Below are 18,968 nucleotides of genomic sequence, written 5' to 3' on the forward strand. Positions count from 1 at the left end.
CATCTTCCTGCTCCCTCCCTACCTGTGTCTGGAGGGTCAGCCCTGCAAGGCTAGTTGGAGCGCCTGCTGTGTGCGGAATAGGATGGGGCAGTGCCCCAGTACCCTGGTCCCAGCACTGCCTAGGGCTTTCCTGAGGCATTGGGGGACTGTCCCCGCTGCCCCTAGACTCTGAAACTGTGGCAGCTGAGGGAGCTGTAAGAATGGAGCCCTGTCCCAGGGTGAGGTGGAGGTCAGAGATGGAACCCGACCCCCAGTGTGGGTGAGATCGAGCCTTCTCCCCCTAGCTGGGCAAGGATGAATCCGGCAGGCAAGGAAGCGATGAGCTCCCAGCACAGCGACGAGCGGGCTGTGAAAGGAGAGCCTGGTGGGGGCTGCAGGGGCAGGAGGCGTCCCAGAGGAGGGCACCGCGCAGGAGGGGCGGTGGCTCGCTGGGTGGGGAGAGGATGGGAGGGATTCTGGGGCTTGGACCCTGCTCCTGGAGCACCCCCTGCTGGACACCTGGCAGACTGCAGAGGTCAGTGTGGGACCCTTCTGACCCCAATGTCTTCATCAATTCCAGCATGTGCTGGGCACATGCTGTGTGCCTGGCCCCTCTGTCCTGGATGCTGGGGCTGTACAGACAACCCTCCTGCCTTTGCCGGGCTGATGTAGCTCAGTGCTGTCCAACTGCAATATAATTTGAACCACAAATTTAATCAGACACTTTCTAGTAGCCACATTTGCAAAGCAAAAAGAAATTAAATTCATCTTAAATATTTAGTTCAACATGTAATCAACACAAAAACCATTAATAACATGTTTTATATTCTTTTTAATGTTGCATCTTCCATATCTGGTGTGAATCTTCTGCTTTCAGCACATCTCAATTAGGGCAGTCATATTTGAGGGGCTCAGCAGCCACCTGTGGCTGGTGGCTCCCATACTGGACACCACAGCTCTGGTCCCCTCCCCGAACCCACCATTCCCTGCCTCGCTCACTGCCCTCGTCCCCGGGGAAGTGCAGGGCAATGCCCAAGCATGACTCTCCAGGAACTCCCGTCGGGGGTGACATCTACAGCCCCAGGGGTTCAAGATCCCCGACCTAGTCCTCTGCCTCCTTTTCCTCTACCTGGCTCAGGTCACTCTGAGCGCCTGCTACAGCTTCTTCCCTGCTCAGCGCTGGCTGCTCCTCAGAATCACCTTCCTGCCCCACCCCCACAGGTACTATTTAATTGGTCAGATGTGGGGCCCAGGCACCTGCATTTTCAAAAAGCTCCTCAGGTCATTGTAATGGGTGTCCAGGTAGAAAAGCACTGGGCCACAGCAGTGCTGCTGCCTGGCCTCGCCAGCACTTCGTGCCCTACTGTGAGGTCTGCTGGGTGCTGGTGATTATGCCCATTCTCCAGGTGGGAAAACTGAGGCCCAGGAACGGGCAATGGCTACCAAGGGTGTCTGCTGGAGGGAAGTAGGAATCCATTCCATTCATTCACTCCTCAGTTATGATTTGATAATAAAATCAGTATTACCACCCCCATTTTACAGATGAAAAAACTGAAACTTGGGGGTTTAAGAAACTGGCCCAAGATCACATAGCAAGTATTTGGCAGTTAGTATGTGGGATTCAAACCATTCTCAAAACGTGCTGGACACTGGTTCCAGAACCTAATTTTACAGTCAGGTGGGACAATCCCCTCCCAGGTTCTAGACTTTATATCTCTAGTAATGTGATCCAAGATCATACTTGTGGCTTTTGTTTTGTTTTTGGCAGCTGGGTTTAACTGGGGTCAGCCAGACTTCTGCTGTGTGACTCTCTTGGGTTCCCTGAGGGTAGACCACCACTCTGAGGCCCTGAGTCTCTAACTCCCTTTCTCCGCCCTGCATCCACTCCTCAGGACTGGTGCCATCCACGTGGGGGACCGCATTCTGGCCATCAACAGCGTTAGCCTCAAGGGCCGGCCGCTGAGCGAGGCCATCCACCTCCTGCAGGTGGCTGGAGAGACCGTCACACTGAAGATCAAGAAGCAACTAGACCGTGAGATTCGCTTCATGCCCTGGGAGCCACCCAGCAGGTTTAGGAAGGGCAATCCGTCTGTGCCAGGCTTTGCCTGCACACCCTCACAGAGCCCTCACTGCAGCCCTGTGGAGGCGGGCCTGCGACGGCAGAGGAGATAAGACTCAGAGAGGGGAGTGATGAGCCCAAGGCCACACAGCTGGCGTGGGGCAGAATCTGGGTCCGAGCCCTGTTCTTCATTACTTCCTGCCTCTTAAGGTGCTCACGTGTGTATGCTTCATGGCCATAACTCATGCATTCCTCAGTTGCCCCTAAATATGTCCCCACGCCGTGGTAGAAAGGCCACCATAGGCAATGGAAGGGGCCTGAGCTAATCCAGGCTCCACTGGTGCTCACTGCGTGATCTCCAACATGCTGCTCAGCTTTCCCGAGCCTCAGTTTTCCCATCTGTGAAACAGGTTTGCTTATTAGTGTGCCGCAGCCATATGTCAGCTCAAAAGGGCTTACTGCCTGTGAGTTTCTAGACCAGGCTGAAATGCAGAAACTGAGGCTCACTGTGAGTGTCTCTGAAGTCAGAAGTGACACCTCCTTCTCCTCCCAGGCCCCCTCCTACCCCGCAAGTCGGGCAGCCTCAGTGAGACCAGCGATGCTGATGAGGACCCAGCAGAGGCCCTGAAAGGAGGACTGCCAACAGCCCGCTTCTCACCGGCTGTGCCCAGTGTGGACAGTGCTGTGGAGTCTTGGGACAGCTCGGCCACGGAGGGTGGCTTTGGGGGCCCAGGTAACACCTTGGGGCTCTTGGACAAGTGACACGCTCTCTCTAGACCGCCCCAGCTGCTGGGCCTGTGCAGGACCATTCCTTTGCCTGCTCCTCCCTCCTGTTCTCCTCTCCTGGCATCCTTTAGGGGCCCTTCCTGAAGGAAGACCTGATTTGGCTCCATAAGCTGCTCGCAGGGCCCCTTGCTCCTGGGAGTATGGGCTGCAGCCATATCTCTTGATTCAGAACCATGGGTCCCATGCTGGCTGCTTAGCTTTCCCTGTTGTGAAGTTATGGACAAAGTTGGTGTTTCTTCTACTGTTTCCTTCCTTCCTAGCCCAATGTCTGGCACACAGTAGGTGCTCAACAATGTTCATTCCATCCAGTTGAAAATAGGGAGGCCAAAAGCCCCCTCCCACCCCAGCCTACAAGACGCGATGTGGGGCAGACACCTCTGGGGCTCCCTCCCCAGCCAATGCATGCTGAGACCCGGAGGTGGCCTCAGGGAGGCGTCTGAGTCTGGTGGGTGACCAGCTGGCCTCAATGACCCAGAGCCACTGGAACTCCCCATGGTCCAACTCAGAGGACTGGGGGGGTGGGGGGGTGGTGAGGCCTCTATGGGCCGTAGGTGGCTGCCAGCCCATTCTTGCCTGTGGACACCTGCTCTCCCTGGGCCTCAGCTTCCCCATCTCCAGCTCTCTGTCAGCATCTCTCAGTTCACTCCCTGGGGCTGGACCTTCAGAGGCAGGAAGTGGAGGGGGAGCCACATGTTCAGCCTCCTTCCCTGGCAGGGTGATGGCCAAGCCCAGGCCGATGGAGTTGAGACAGAGTCGCAGAGCCCCGGGCATTAACTTCTGGATGACCAGGAGCTCCAGGGAGATTCTGGGAGGCAGAGGCCCTCAGAGGGCTGCGTAGATGCAGGCCCAGAGAGGAGCAAAGACCTCCGCAGGGTCACTCAGCACAGCTGGAAATGGGGCAGGCAGAAGGACAAGTAAGGCCGCAGAGAACACAGAGGCCCCCTCTCCACCACCAGGGTCCTATACGCCACAGGCAGCAGCCCGGGGTGTGACCCCCCAAGAGTGGAGGCCTGGCCGGCTGAGGAGCAGTCCCCCCACCACTGAGCCCCGGAGGACGAGCTATACCCCGACCCCAGCTGACGAGAGCTTTCCAGAGGAGGAGGAGGAGGAGGATTGGGAGCCGCCAACGAGGTCTGTGGTGGGAGCACCGTGAAGGAGGAGGAAGTCATATCTTGGCTGGGGTGGGTGAGGGTGCCCGTGCCAAAGTGGTGGGGGAATGGAGAGTCTTGGTGGGCTCCTGAGGAGGGGTGCCTCCTGGGAAAGAAGCACTGAGCAGAGCCACCTCAGCCAGGCTGAGACAGAGGGAAGGGTGGATTGGTGGAGGGCATGGCAGGGACGAAGGTATGGAGGTGGAGAGCAGCCTGGTTTGCCCTTCCCAACTTTGGTCATCTCCTGTTCTCAGAAGAGCAGCAGCAGACTCAGAACTTGAACCCAGGCCCACCTGACTTACCCCAGATGGCCTGATGGCCTCCTGCAAGGGCCCTCAGCCCGCCGGCACCCGACCTGGGCTGTGCTGAGTGGCTCTGAGTGGCTCAGCCACTGGAGAAGGCTCCTGCAGAGAGCAGGCTGTGGAGAAATGCTGTTCCTCATCTGGCCCAGGCCACCTTCCCATCGTGGTGCTTTTGATCAGGCGGTTCCTTCTGCCTCGATGCCTTTCCCTGGTGTCTCCCGGAAAATCCCTACTCATCCCTCAAAACTCAGCTCAAATTCCCCTGCCTCTAGGAAGCTTCCCTGTCTTTCTCAGGCAGAAGGGATTCCTCCCTCCCTCCTGGTACCCACAGCTGCTCTTACAAGTCTCCTGGTAGCCAAACCACCTTGTGTCTATCTGGCTAATTACTTGGCTGTCATCTCTACTGCATGGCACCTCAGCTCCATGTGTGGCCCCTAGTAGGTGCTCAGACATATTTTGCAAATGAATCTCCAGCTGTGTAAGAACAGGGGCCACACTTTATTCTCCTCTATATCCCTGTGCCCAGCAGAGGACTTAGCTCAGGAAATGTTTGTGAAATTGACTTGAATGGAGCAAGTGTCCTTCAGCCTCTGTCTTTTCATCTGTAACATGGAAACACATCCTCATTCCTAAGCTCCCTAAGAGAGCAAAGCCTTTGTAAAAGAGTAAGTGCTGGGATTACAGGCTTGAGCCACCGCGCCCAGCACTTTGGGAGGTCGAGACGGGCGGATCACGAGGTCGGGAGATCGAGACCATCCTGGCTAACATGGTGGACCCCGCCTCTACTAAAAATACAAAAAGTTGGCCAGGCGTGGTGGTGTGCGCCTGCGGTCCCAGCTACCCTGGAGGCTGAGGCAGGAGAATGGTGAGAACCTGGGAGGCGGAGCTTGCAGTGAGCTGAGATTGCGCCACTGCACTCCAGCCTCAGCAACAGAGCAAAACTCTGTCTCAAAAAAAAAAAAAAAAAAAAAAAAGTGCAAGTGCTTTGTAAATCGCAGCATGCCTTGTAACCATCAAGGTCTTTGCAATTGGCAAGTGGCTTTGTGAAGTGTGAAAAATGTGAATTGTGAATTTTCTGAGACTCTGTTGGAACTGATAACAGACTCGTACAACCTGCGATGGGCGTTATGGGTGGTCTCGACCCTTCCCCAGCACAGATATATCATCCCCTCCATCCATCTGTGTCCTTGCTGGCTCCAGCTCTGTCCCTGTCACTGTCCCAGGGTGCCGTGTGTCTGGGTGGGGCCAGGGGCCGTCCTCTGGGTCTACACCGTGGATCTCCTCTCTGTCTGTTCGTCTGTTTGTCCTCTGTCTCTCTTCCTAGGCATCCTGTGTCACCGCTCTCCACCCCGTCTCATCTGCCCTTGTTCTAACTGGCCACCGACAGTCCTGGTCACCCCTAACTGCGTCTTTCCCCTATTCTGTGTCACCAACCACTGCCCCGGGGCCCCAGAACTGCCACCGAGGACGCTCGCCTGCCTGCCCGCCCACCCACCCTATGGCCCCTTGAGCCCAACGCTGGGCCCTGGGGCCCCGAAGACTCCTCAGGCCCCAGCCCACCCACCCGCCTGCCAGGAGTTGACGCTCTCTGGTTCCTACGTTACAGCCCAGCCCCTGGCCCTGCCCGAGAGGAGGGCTTCTGGCGTACGTTTGGAGAAGCTCTCGAAGACCTGGAGTCATGTGGTCAGTCAGAGCTGCTGAGGGAACTGGAGGTATGGCCGCCTGCCCTGCAGGCCTTCAAGGGGCACCCGGGGCTGTTTACTCTGGTGTGTGTGCAATGGGAGGCAGGCATGTTGATGGTATCATGCTCACGTGTAACGTGTATGTACGCAGTCACCTGGGCACCCTCTGGGAAAAGATGTCTTCACATATTTACAGTCTGTGCATGGACTCATGTGCAAGTGTGATTGAGAGCACCATGGTACTACACGTTATCTGTGTGGACATGAAATATGTGTGACATCATCATGTGTACATTGGGAGCGTAAGTGTATGCATGCATGTGAACATGCTCATGAATGCACACTTGCAGAGTGTATTTCAGAACACGTGTGTCTGAGTGTGCACATGTAGTTGTACAGGGGCAGTTTTAGTATCTGTGTATGTGCGTGTGATACATGAATGTGGTTGTGGGCACGCCCTTTGGAAGTGTGTGAGTGTTGACATCAGTGACGACACAGAAGATAAGGGGCTGTGGGAAACCAGAGGTGAATGTGGCTTTGTGTAAGGTCAGTATTGTTCAGTGAATAGAACAAGCTGTCCAGGAGGATCCAGAGAGGATCTTGCTAAGTGACATCCCAAGCTTCCACTCTGAGAGCAATTTTTTTAAATTTAAATCTCTATTTTATCTGTGCTTTTGCCCCTTTTTACTCCTAATATTGTGGACTGGGGTCGTTTTTTTTCTCTCCATTAGTTTTGCCAATTACCAGGTTTCTCAAGGAACAAGTTTTTGGCTTTATTATTTTCTATTTTGTTCATTTGTTTGTTTAGCTTTGATATTCTCTTCCTTCTGCTTTATTTATGTTTAAGTCATGATCCTTTTCATGGTTTCTTAGTGCCTTAATTTTCAGTCTTTCTTGTTTTTGAATAATGTATTTTTTAAAGTTATGAATTTACCTGTAAGCATTGCTTTGGCTGCATCCCAAATTTTGCTAATGCACTTTCCACCTTAAATTAAATTCTGTTTCGTCTCGTAATAATATTGCTTCATTAAATTAATTTTGGTGATTATTTGCCTGTCTTTTTTTCCAATTTGCTTATTTTCCCTCTCTGTCTCTCTCTCTCTCTCTTTTTTTAGACAGAGTCTCACTCTGTCGCCCAGGCTGGAGTACAGTGGTGCAATCTTGGCTCACTGCAGTCTCCACCTCCTGGGTTCAAATGATTCTCATGCCTCAGCCTCCCAAGTAACTGGGATTAAAGGTATGTGCCACCATGCCCAGCTAATTTTTTCTATTTTTAATAAAGATGCGTTTTCACTGTGTTGGCCAGATTGGTCTCGAACTTCTGGTCTCAAGTGGTCCACCTGCCTCAGCTTCCCAAAGTGCTGGGATTACAGGGGTGAGCCACTGTGCCTGGCCAATTTGCTTGTTTTCAAATTTACTATATCATTGTTTTAAATGTGTCTCTGTTGTATACTATACATAGCGGGTTCTCTTTTTATTAAAGATGAATTTAGTCTATTTGTGTTTGTTGTGACTACTAATATAATTAAACCTTGTAATCAGAGGTACACCTGAAAAAATATATAATTAAACTTAATTCTAGTATATAATTTATACTTCCTATTTATCCTGTTTTCTTTATACTTCTTCTGATCGTCCATCTTTCCTTTTTTCTATTGATACATTTTTCATTACTGCTCGCTCTCTCCACAATCTCCAATTTGGAGATTTTAAATTTTATTTGTATTCTTGTAGTGATTATCTTTAATTCATTTGTTCTACTTTCAACATTCAGTTTTTACATTGAAACCTTTTATTATTACCTAAGTGATACGTGTGAGTGGTGCAAAATTGGATACACAAAGTAGAATCAAAATAAGTAATGAAAAAATAAGTAAAAATAAAACATAAGGACACAGCATTCCCACCACCCACAGATCACCACTATTACTGTGTTAATGAGTCTACATGTATTTTTAAGATAGTGAAATCATGACATATGTACTGTTTTGTAGACTGCTTTTTTAGCTAGCTACTTCATTTTTCCATTTCAATATATTTTAATATTTCCTAATACCAAGACCAGATTCGGATTTCCTCAGTTGGACCCAAATTGCCCTTTACACCTGGTTTATCCAAACCAATGTCTAATCCATGCTTGGAGCTTGGTTATTATGTCTCTTAAGTCTCTATTAATTTTAGTCCAGCGCCTTTTAAATGATACTAATGTAAACTTTCTGTTTATCAAGATAAAATTAACATATAAAATTTGCAATTTTAACCAGTTTAAAGTATACAGTTTAGTGACTTGTTATATTCACGATGTTGTGTAATCATCCGCACTGTCTAATTCCAGAACACGTGTAACACCCCAAAATGAAAACTTCTACCTTCCAATCCCTCCCTCTTCCCATCCCCCGGCAATCGCTATCTCCTCTGTCTCTATGGATTAGCCTATTCTGGATATTTCATAAAAGTGGCATGTGTATTTGACTATTTGTGTCTGGCTTTTTTCACTGAGCTTGATGTTGTGGCATGTGTCAGTAATTCATCCCCTTTTATGGCTAAATAATTATGAGGATAGACCACTGAAGGGAAGGCCATGGCCTTACCTTACATTTTCAATACATTTTCTTAATTTGGTTTTTCTAACAAGTCTAAACAATACCTTTGTCCTCCTCTTGAATAAGACAGGCACTATAGAATTCTTTCACTTCTCTCCAAACTACCTCCTCTCATATCCCAACTTGTTTATAAATTGCTCAAAATCCATGAACGTGGGGTTTTATCAGAATATTTGACCAATTTCTGTTATCACCTTTGCTTCTTGCATACCCCTTTTTTTCTGAGCTCATCCTTTAAGATAGTCTTTCACTGAGGGACTTTAGGTGGTAAACTGCTTTAGGCTCTGTGTTCTGAAAATGTCTTTATTTCTTTTTTATTTTTTCCAATCAATTTGGAAGTTTATAAATGTCTTTATTTCACCCCTACTCTTAAATGATAGTTTAGTTGACTATGAAATTAAACATTTACTTAGGGCTTTGAAGATATTATCCTGCTGTCTTCTGGTAATGATTGTTACTGCTGTTAGGTTCACTGTTGTTCCTTTGAAAGTCCTGTGTCTTTTCTTTCCAGGAGATTTGAGGATTTCTTTCTCTGTGATGGCTGGCTCTCTCGCTCTGATGTGTCTCAGTAAGAGTTTATTTGTCTTACTATAGACTCAGTATGTTTTTTCAGTCTGAGGACTCATGTTTGCCTTCTGTGCTGGAAAATTCCTAGTCATGGTATTTACAATATTGCCTCCTTCTTATTGTCTCCTTCTGTTAAGGTATGTTGGACACTTGTCCTCCATGCATTCTACCCTCCTTGTCTCTTAACTTTTCTTTCATATTTTCTCTGCACTGTGTACTAGCTGCTTTCCTTAATCTGTCTTCCAATTCACTAGTTCTCTCCTTGGCTGTATTTATTCTACTGTGTAACCCGTTTCTTAGAGACTGTGTTTCAACTTCTACATCTTTTATTCCTATAATTTTTTAAAATCTTCATAGTCTTTTTTTTTTAATGGCTTTTACTTTTTTTCTTATTTTTCTACACATCTTAAACCAAGCTCATCTAACCTATGGCCCATGGGCTGCATGTAGCCCAGGATAGCTTTGAATTTTACACAAATTCATAAACTTTCTTAAAACATTATGAGATTTTTGTTTGCAATTTTTTTTTTCCTCATCAGCTATTGTTAATGTTAGTGTATTTTATGTGTGGCCCAAGACAATTATCCCACGTGGCCCAGGGAAACCAATAGTTTGGACATCGCTGTAAACAGACTTACTTCAAGTTTCTTTTTTCTTTTTTTTTTTTTGAGATAGAGTTTCACTCGGTCACTCAGGCTGGAGTGCAGTCAGTGGCATGATCTCGGATCAGCTCACTACAACCTCCACCTCTTGGGTTCAAGCAATTCTCCTGCCTCAGCCACCCAAGTAGCTGGGGACTACAGGAGTGTGCCATCGTGCTTGGCTAATTTTTTTTTTGGTAGAGACAGGGTTTCGCCATGTTGCCCAGGTTAGTCTTGAACTCCTGATCTCAGGTGATCGGCTGGCCTTGGCCTCCCAAAGTTCTGGGATTACAGGTGTGAGCCGCTGTGCCAGTTCTCAAGTTTCTTTTTATTTCACTATTATCTTTAGTTTCCTGGGTATGGATTTGCCTACTTGTTTTGTCTGTGAGCAGGTGGGCTTTTCCATCTCGTCACTGCATGGCTTCCAGCCGCGGTCCCTTCCCAGGCGCCTGCCTTGCTATGTGTGCTCCGCGTTGTTGACGCTTCGGGTGAGATCACTCCTCACTTTGTCTCGGCTGTGGCCCTTGAACTTCACCAACTCCAGACTGGTTTTGACAGTAATTCCTCTGTTCAGTGTTTCTGCACTATTGTGGAAGGCAGATTCTGGCCCCACCCTCATGCAGAGGTCACACTAAGGGTTCTAGTTTGTCACAAGTGATCCCCCTCCTCCTGCCTGTTCAAGTCTTGGTGGTTCCCTTCTTGTGCCCCTGTGGGCAGACATTTTCCAGTCACTATCCAGCAATGAGACAGCACTCACTTTCTAGAATGGTATCGTTTCCTGCTTTGAGACAGCACTCTCTTTTCCCTGAATAGCATCCCAGCTCCAAACGTGTATGTTTCATTGTTACCTTCCATGGGCCACTAACTTCCATAAGCCAGACGGTTCCACTCCTGCTAATGCCTGTCTCTGAATTTTTCTTTCTTGCTTTGAAAGTGTTTATTTAACAAATTGAAATCTATAATCTCTACGTGTTTGAAGGGAGGGGTGAACTTCCTGTATCAGCTCAGTCTGCATTTTAACTGGAAGTCCTTGAATTCTGCAATTTTAGGGGTCCGAGACCCTGCGATGCCTGGACTCCCTGATTCTGTGTTTCAATAACTCTATTATCCCGAAGTGAGGAGTCTCATATATTTCCTTTTGGATGCTGGCTCCCAGGCAGGTGAAGATCATTTCTAAGATGTGAAAAAGGTGCTTTCCTGCCTCCTCATTCAATATCCACCCCTGTTTTCCTATCTTCCTCCCCACTCCAACCCAACAGTTTGGCCCTAAAACAGTTTTTATTTTTTAGCAATAGGATCTTGCTCTGTTGCCCAGGCTGGAGTGCAGTGGCATGGTCTCAGCTCACTGCAACCTTCACCTCCCAGGTTCAGCAGATCCTCCTACCTCAGCCTCCCTTGTAGCTGGGACCACAGACATGCATCACCATGCCTGGCTAATAATTGTACTTTTTGTAGACAGATTGTCTGGCTATGTTTGCCCAGGTTGGTCTCGAACTCCTAGGCTCAAACAATCCTCCTGCCTCTGCCTCCCAAAGTGCTGGGATTACAAGCATGAGTCACCACGACCAATGTAAAACATTTTAATCATAATCTACCTTCCCTTAGGGGATCCCTAAAAGACCAACCCCCCGCACCCCAAATGGTCAGAACTGTGCACTAATAGTAGGGACTCAGATACTGTGATGGGCAGAAGGAGAGACGTTTCTAGGCTGGGGAGACAATTGTTTGCCTGTACGACTGTACGATGTCACAGTAAGAAGTCCATCATCCCCTCCCAGCAGCTCCAGCACCCCCACCTCCATCTCTGGATTTCCCAGCCTGAGTGTGAAGCTGTTTCCCTCCGGGCTTCACACTCAGGCCTCTGGCTGGCAACTTAAAGCTTGGCATTCCCGATTGCTCAGCCCTCCCTCCCTGAGCCCATTCTAACTCCACGCCTTCTCTCCTTCCCCACTGGCACCATCCTTGTCCAGACCACCACTGTCTTGTCTTTGGACAACTACATGGCCCCGAACAGGTCTCCCTCCCAGCCTCCACTCCCACTCCTGCAGCCCAGTCTTCATGTGGCAGTCGGAAGATGCTTCTAGATCCACACATTGTTTATGTCACCTTCTCTGCCTGGCTTCAGTCCTTCAGGGGCTCCCTGCTGCTCCTGGAATGAAGTTCACATTTCTTACTGCGGTCTAGAGGGTGCCGCAGGACTGGGCCCTCAGTCACCAGCCGCCAGGTTTGCTTCCAGATCCCTCCACCGCAGGGCTTTGCACATACTGTTTCCTCTGCCAGGGACTCTTCCCTGGGCCTCTTCTTCCTTGTCCTTTCAATTTCAGCTCTGGATGCTTCCCCACCCCTCACAGGACCAGGGCCACCTGTCCCAGGCTCTCACTTCCCGAGTGTCTCACCTCTGTAACACTTACTGCAGTGCATGATTTTATCTTATTTATGTTGGCAATTAGCAATGTAGCAGAGTGGTTAAGAGTTCTGACTTTGGGGCTGGGTGTGGTGGCTCATCTCATGCCTGTAATCCCAGCATTTTGGGAGGTTGAGGCGGACGGATAACCTGAAGTCGCGAGTTCAAGACCAGCCTGATCAACATGGAGAAACCCTGTCTCTACTAAAAAAGAAAATACAAAATTAGCTGGGCATGGTGGCACATGCCTGCAATTCCAGCTATTCAGGAGGATGAGGCAGGAGAATCGCTTGAACCTGTGAGGCGGAGGTTGAGGTGAGCCAAGATCGTGCCATTGCACTCCAGCCTGGGCAATAAGAGCGAAACTTTGTCTCAAAACAAAAAAAAAAAGAGTCTTGACTTTGGAACTAGACTCTGGTTTCAAATCTTTTTTGTATCGCTAAGGAAATAAGCAGTTTCCTCATCTGTAAAGTGGAAAAAAATGGTATTTACTTGCATCATTGTACTGTGGAGAATAAAAGGAGTTATAGGTGTAAAGTGCTGAGAACTGACCTAGCAGTGGGTAGGCACGAATGACTAAGTGCCAGTCATTATTATTCTCATTGTTTAGTGTGATTGGTTCATGACTTCCCACTCCACCACTGTTGGACCCAGCCCCAGTGGACAGGGACCACTTCTGTCCTGTTCACCATTGTCCCCTTTGTGACTGGCACATAGTAGGTGTCAGTGGACACTGACTGCCTGATGGGACAAGCCAACAAACATCTGAAAGAAGGGCCATGTTCCTGCAGGCATCCATCATGACAGGCACCGTGCAGAGGGCAGCCCTTGAGGGCAGGCCTGGCCACCAGCCTTGGCAGAGGGGACGGGAGGTACAAGCCTCTCCTGCAGAGATGGAGGAGCTGCTACTGCCTACACCCTTGGAGATGCACAAGGTAGGCACTGGGGGTGAGCACAGGAAGACCTGGACCTGTGTCCTGACGCCATGAGCACCGTCATGGGACTCCAGAGTGGCCCTGCCCCTCTCGGGGCTTTATTCTCCTCCACCACAAAACCGGGTTGAGTTTTCCAAAATGCTCACCATTTGGGTGACACACACACTCATACACATGCACACCTGTGATTCACACTGGCTATTATTATTTTTCTTTAAGTAGATGTGCTTGTTTTTCCCCCACTTAAATTATTTTATGTATGTATTTATTTTTTTGAGACAGGGTCTGGCTCTGTTGCCCAGGCTGGAGTGCAGTTGCTCGATCAAGGCTCACTGCAGGCTTGACCTCCTGGGTTCAAGTGATCTTCCCACCTCAGGCCCCCAAGAAGCTGGGACCACAGGCATGCCCCACTACACCTGGCTAATTTTTGTATTTTTTTAGAGACAGGGTTTCAACATGTTGCCCAGGCTGGTCTCAAACTCCTGGGTTCAAATAACCTGCCCACCTCAGCCTCTGAAAGTGCTGAGATTACATGTGTGAGCCACTGTGGCTGGCCTTAAGTTGTTTTGTATCTCATACACACATATTTACATATAACATATAAACCCTTCTACATGTGTGTGACTTCTATGTATCTCACACAATGAGAAGCCAGTGTCTTGTGCCATCTATAGGTCATTATGTAAAAATAAGATATGAGCCAGACTTGGTGGCCCATGCCTGTAATCCCAGCACTTTGGGAGGCCAAGGTGCTGAGTGGATCACAAGGTCAGGAGATCAAAACCATCCTGGCTAACATGGTGAAACCCCGTCTCTACTAAAAATACAAAAATTAGCTGGGCATGGTGGCGCGCGTCTGTAGTCCCAGCTATTCGGGAGGCTGAGGCAGGAGAATCGCTTGAACCCCGTAGAAGGAGGTTTCAGTGAACCGAGATCACGCCATTGCACTCCAGCCTGGGTGACAGAGTGAAACTCCATCTCAAAAAAAAGAAAAAAAAAAAAAAAAGATGAGGACAATCCCTAGCCAATGGCCCTCAGTAGCTCTGAGCAGCTCTTTGGTAAATGGGAATGAGTGAGGGTCAGGGAAGGTAACAGTGCCCTGGGCAGGCCTCCTCCCTGATGGAGCCAAAGGACTGAGAAAGGGCTGAAAGGAAGTCACTCCTAAGGGCTCCCTTGTACTTGAGTGTTGTGGCTTGGAGCATCTGCTGTGGGAGAGAGGAGGAGGGGTTGAGGTGGGTGAAGGCCAAGGGGCAGGAGGCTGGGGCACTGCAGCCTGGGGGGTGTGGGTGACCAGAGGCGCTGAATGCCAGACCAAGGGATCTGGGCTACTGTGAGAGGCTGGGGTCAAAGGTCAGAATTCCAGGAACCTCCTCCTCCTGCTTCCAGGTGACCCTGCACAAGGACCCCATGCGGAATGACTTTGGTTTCAGCGTCTCAGATGGCCTCCTGGAAAAAGGCGTCTATGTCCACACTGTGCGCCCTGATGGGCCAGCCCACCGCGGGGGCCTCCGGCCCTTCGACAGGGTCCTGCAGGTAACGCTGGGGCAGGGGCTGCATAGTGGGGGTGGCATTGTTTCCTAGCCTGAGGGTGGGGAAACAGCCTGCATCTATCACCTGTGAAGAGGGCAGGACAATGCAAGTCGTCTGAGTCAGGTTAGCCTAAGTTGCCATGCGGGCCCCAGCACCCTGAGGCTCAGAGGCTGAGCACACACAGACCTTTTTTCTTACACCCCATGCCCACTGCGGGCCAGTGGGGACCTTCCTCTCCCAGGGCTGATGGAGCATCTGCCCATCTTGGAACTGACTCTCTGAGACATGTGGCCTCTTCAGACTCCACAGCAGAGGAAACAGACTGGAAAGTCACATGTAGATATTTTTCTGCCTTCACCCAGAAGCAACACTCATCACCTTGCTTCACAGCTGATGGACCAAACCCTCATGTGACCTTCCTAACCGCGAGGGAGCCTGGGAAGCGTGGGGCATCCTGTGCTGGGCACCCCGTGCTACCCCTTCTCATGCCCTGGCTATTTTTGCTTCCTCAGTGTGGTTTTTGCCATATTTATATGAAATTTACTAATTCATGTTTTCTCTAAATTGATGGCACTTCTTCAATTTGCATTGACTTTGAAAGGAAACTTTTTGTCTCCATTAGGAGTGCAAATCTAGCACCCCCTGCTTTGAAATAGAAAGTGGGTGTAAAATGCAAATAAAATAGAAAGAAGACAATGTCACATCACACAGTTCTAGGCAGGAGGCTCTCTGAGTGTGTGGTCTGCTCTTTCATGTGAGAAAGGGAGAAAAACAGGAGTTAGCCGGGCGCGGTGGCTCAAGCCTGTAATCCCAGCACTTTGGGAGGCCGAGACGGGTGGATCACGAGGTCAGGAGTTCGAGACCATCCTGGCTAACATGGTGAAACCCCATCTCTACTAAAAATACAAAAAACTAGCCGGGCGAGGTGGCGGGCGCCTGTAGTCCCAGCTACTCAGGAGGCTGAGGCAGGAGAATGGCGTAAACCTGGAAGGCGGAGCTTGCAGTGAGCTGAGATCTGGCCACTGCACTCCAGCCTGGGCGACAGAGCGAGACTCCGTCTCAAAAAAAAAAAAAACAAAAAAAACAAACAGGAGTTAGAGGGGTATGAAGGGTATACCTAGGACTTTCTCTTTGATGAAACCTAATAGAACGACTGAGAGAGAGAGGAAGAATGTTCCTGTGTGTGTGATGCTGGAGATGTCAGGGCTTGTGTCAAGGCTGGGGCAGGGCCCACCTTTAGGACATCACATGCCTCTTGCTCCCTTCAGCCCCGCAGGGCTGACACCTCGGCTCTGTTCCCTTGGTTGTGCCCCATGCAGGTCAACCACGTCCGTACACGGGACTTCGACTGCTGCCTGGCGGTGCCGCTTCTGGCCGAGGCGGGTGATGTCCTGGAGCTGGTTATCAGCCGCAACCCACTGGCACACAGTAGCCGGGCCCCCCGAGCGCCAGGCCCCAGCAGTCCCCGGATGCTCTGAAGTCAGCATGTGGGCCGAACTCCTAAGGGGCCACCCAGGCAGATCCTGGATCCCAGACACGTAGCTGGGCTGGCGAAGCGGCCACCCACTCATTCATCTGCTGGTCTGGCAGACCCTGAGCCTGGAGTGATGCTTGGTCTCTATTCCCCAGGTCTGTGGTGACTGGGGTGCCAAGCAGGGAGGCCTGCCCAAGTCGGAGTGACAGCTGGGGTCTCTCACCAAGTTGGGTCTCCAAGATGCCCAGAGGAGCCTCCCTTAAGAAGGGTTGGCACAGGCTGCTCAGCCGAGAGGAGGCAGGCCTGGTGGCTGTCCCAGGTCCCTGTGGGGCCTCCTTGGAGAGGTCGAAGACGTAGGGAGCACTTCCTCCCAGCAGAGCCATGGAGCTGGAATGAGCTGCAAGGAGGAGTGAGTTCTCAGTCACAGGAGGTGAGCTGGATACCCCAGCGCAGTCATGCATTGGGGCATGAGGCATTCCCATGATGCGTGCACAAGCGCTCAGGGGGTTGGCTTCCTGATGGGGAGCCACTTCCTCTAGAGACTCGGCCACCAGGAAGGATACTGCTTCAGATGGGAGCCCAGCTCCTTCGCTTCTCCAGAATGGGGGTTTGGGGCTTGCTAGTCCTGAGATTCTCAGATTCCCAGAATCTGGTCCCCACTTATGAGACTCTTAAGTTGGGGCGTCTGGGATCCCAGGAAGTGTTGGCCCTTTGATTCCGAAAGTGGGTGATTCTTTCATTTCAGCATCTCAGTCTGAAGCTTCTGGCACTTGAGACTGTGGTTCTGGGCCCATTGGGCAGACTCTATGGGCCTTGGGCTCTCAGTCCTCCTGCTTCTTCTATAGGCCATGTGGCCACTGACCCATCTGCACGCCCACTCAGCCCAAGCCCCTCCTTGTGGGAGGGGTCATTTTTGGGACAAAAGACCCTGGAGCTTCCATTCGCCTGTCATCCAATGAAGATTGAAAAGTGATGGACACAGGACCTGTGAGGCGTAGCGCTGTCTTTACAGCCAGATCAGTGGAGGAAGAGGAGAAAGAGGGAGGGAGATGGGAGAGAGATGGGCCAGAGGAAAAGATGGGACACTTGCCCAGTGGAGGGTGTCCAAAGTGCTTATTCAAAGAAGTCTATTCCCACTTGAAATCTGGAAGCACCAGCATCCCTTAAAATCATTGTCCTCAGTGTCCACAAATCAGAGACCCTCTTCATTTTGAGAAGGGTGTGGGCCTCCCTGGCTGGTCTAGCGAGTGGTGCCTGGGGTGGAATGGGCAGGCGGGTGTAGCCAGGGCTGGAGATGTGCTTTGCCTGGCCCAGCTCTCACAGGGGTCTCTGGAAAATGGGGCACCCACTCCCACCTCCACCTGTCTCCAACCTGGGATCCTGGAGGCCGGAAAAGTGCTCTTCCATTTCAGAGAACAGATGGGGAGTCAACAGGTCTATTCTTTTCACCCTGGGTCTGTTACCTGTTTGCTGTGTGACCCTGTCTGGGTTGGACCCCCAGCCCCTCTGGATGATCACAGGTGGACAGTCTGAGCAGACACAGGCCTCCTGGTCAGGGACAGAACCATGTCTACCGACCCACCAAGGCCCCCTTGGGGAACTGCCCACGCTGTCTCCCGGGGCCTGCCTCCCTTACCCCTCCCCTCCACTTCCCCAGGCCCTGCCCCTCGGTGCCCTCCCCGAGGGCCCTGCATGCTTGTGCCTGGGGTGCTCAGCACCTCTGCTATCTTGGATTCCTGTGTACTTAGCCCAGGGCGAAAGGGCACTGCCTACCTGTCACAGGGCACCAAGCGAAAGTCAAGAGCCCTCACTTTGGGGAGCAGGGACAGCACAGCAGAGGTGTGGCTTCTGGACACAAGCAGCCGTAGCTGTGTGACCTTGGACAGGTGGCTCAGTGTCTCTGGACCTCTGCTAAGCAGCAGGGCTGGACAGGACACACTCTCAGGGCCTCTCGGCTTGGGAAAACTGCATTGACTCCAGGACTCCAGGCGAGGGAAGATGCACCCGACTCTAACCAGTAGCCCCTCTGCCTCCTCGGGCTGAGGCCTCTGCCATTCTCCCAAACGTATGCAATCAGGCCCGCGCTGGGCCTCCAGCCACACCGGCCTCCTCATATGCAATATTTCTTCTGGCTTCTCGTGGGGATGGTTCATCCCCGACTTGACATTTCCTGACACCTTTCCCCAGTGAGCGCCCTGCCTGCCTATGCATTTTGGGAACAGCCCCTGTGACATGTCCCCTTCCACCACCCCCTCCCCCAAAGCTGTATTTTTCTCTGGCTGAGATGAGAACATATTCCTTGTAAAGTATTTTTCTACATCGGGTTTTCTTAGGGCTCTTGGGAAGCACAAACGCCAAGGGGCTGTATTGCAAAGGCCGCTTATGGTCTGTTTGGGGCCCTCATCTAAATCTTTGTCCCACCAGGGGTTGCAGTGGCTTGGGGTAAGTGCTATGGGGATGATTTTTTTTTTAAATAAAATTATTTAACTCCACCTAGAGTAGAAGTTTGCTTTTTTAACAAAATCATGGGTTGGCAAGTCAGCTTCTGTATGGATCTGGTGACATCTCACCTGATTTTGATGATTCATTAATTCAAAAAGTTTGCCATTTGCTTCCATCATCCAGCCCCTGGGCAACATGAATCAGACAGATTTAGGTCATGTCTGCACATTCTGGTGGCAGGAAGACAATCAACGAGTAAGCAAATAAATAATTATTTCAAAAGGCACAAGCCACATGGCCAGGACACATAGAGAGAGGGAGGGAGGTAGGCAGAGGCTATCATAAAGAGCCAGAAAATGGGGGTAGGGTGGTCTTTTATTCTAACATTGTCTATAAATGAGTTACTGAAAATTTTG

At 50.5% G+C, this 18,968-nt stretch overlaps 1 protein-coding gene across 4 annotated transcripts in view; it reads left to right on the forward strand.

Moving 5' to 3' along the window:
• Nucleotides 1-18,602, forward strand: part of GRIP2 (glutamate receptor interacting protein 2) — a 64,734-nt gene extending 46,132 nt beyond the window's left edge. For 2 of the 4 annotated variants that reach the window (XM_023216193.2, XM_023216204.2), the window contains 7 exons: nucleotides 1,872-2,011; nucleotides 2,592-2,771; nucleotides 3,781-3,955; nucleotides 5,881-5,986; nucleotides 12,963-13,106; nucleotides 14,493-14,639; nucleotides 15,956-18,602. In XM_023216193.2, coding sequence (XP_023071961.1) covers nucleotides 1,872-2,011; nucleotides 2,592-2,771; nucleotides 3,781-3,955; nucleotides 5,881-5,986; nucleotides 12,963-13,106; nucleotides 14,493-14,639; nucleotides 15,956-16,114 — 1,051 coding nt within the window. In that variant the 3' untranslated portion in view covers nucleotides 16,115-18,602. The remainder of the gene's footprint in view (nucleotides 1-1,871; nucleotides 2,012-2,591; nucleotides 2,772-3,780; nucleotides 3,956-5,880; nucleotides 5,987-12,962; nucleotides 13,107-14,492; nucleotides 14,640-15,955) is intronic. The other 2 variants (XR_002732377.2, XM_023216213.2) reach the window with 2 other exon arrangements.
• Nucleotides 18,603-18,968: the final 366 nt, after the last annotated feature.

Source organism: Piliocolobus tephrosceles, chromosome 2 (genome assembly GCF_002776525.5).
Source record: "Piliocolobus tephrosceles isolate RC106 chromosome 2, ASM277652v3, whole genome shotgun sequence".
Taxonomy (NCBI): domain Eukaryota; kingdom Metazoa; phylum Chordata; class Mammalia; order Primates; family Cercopithecidae; genus Piliocolobus; species Piliocolobus tephrosceles.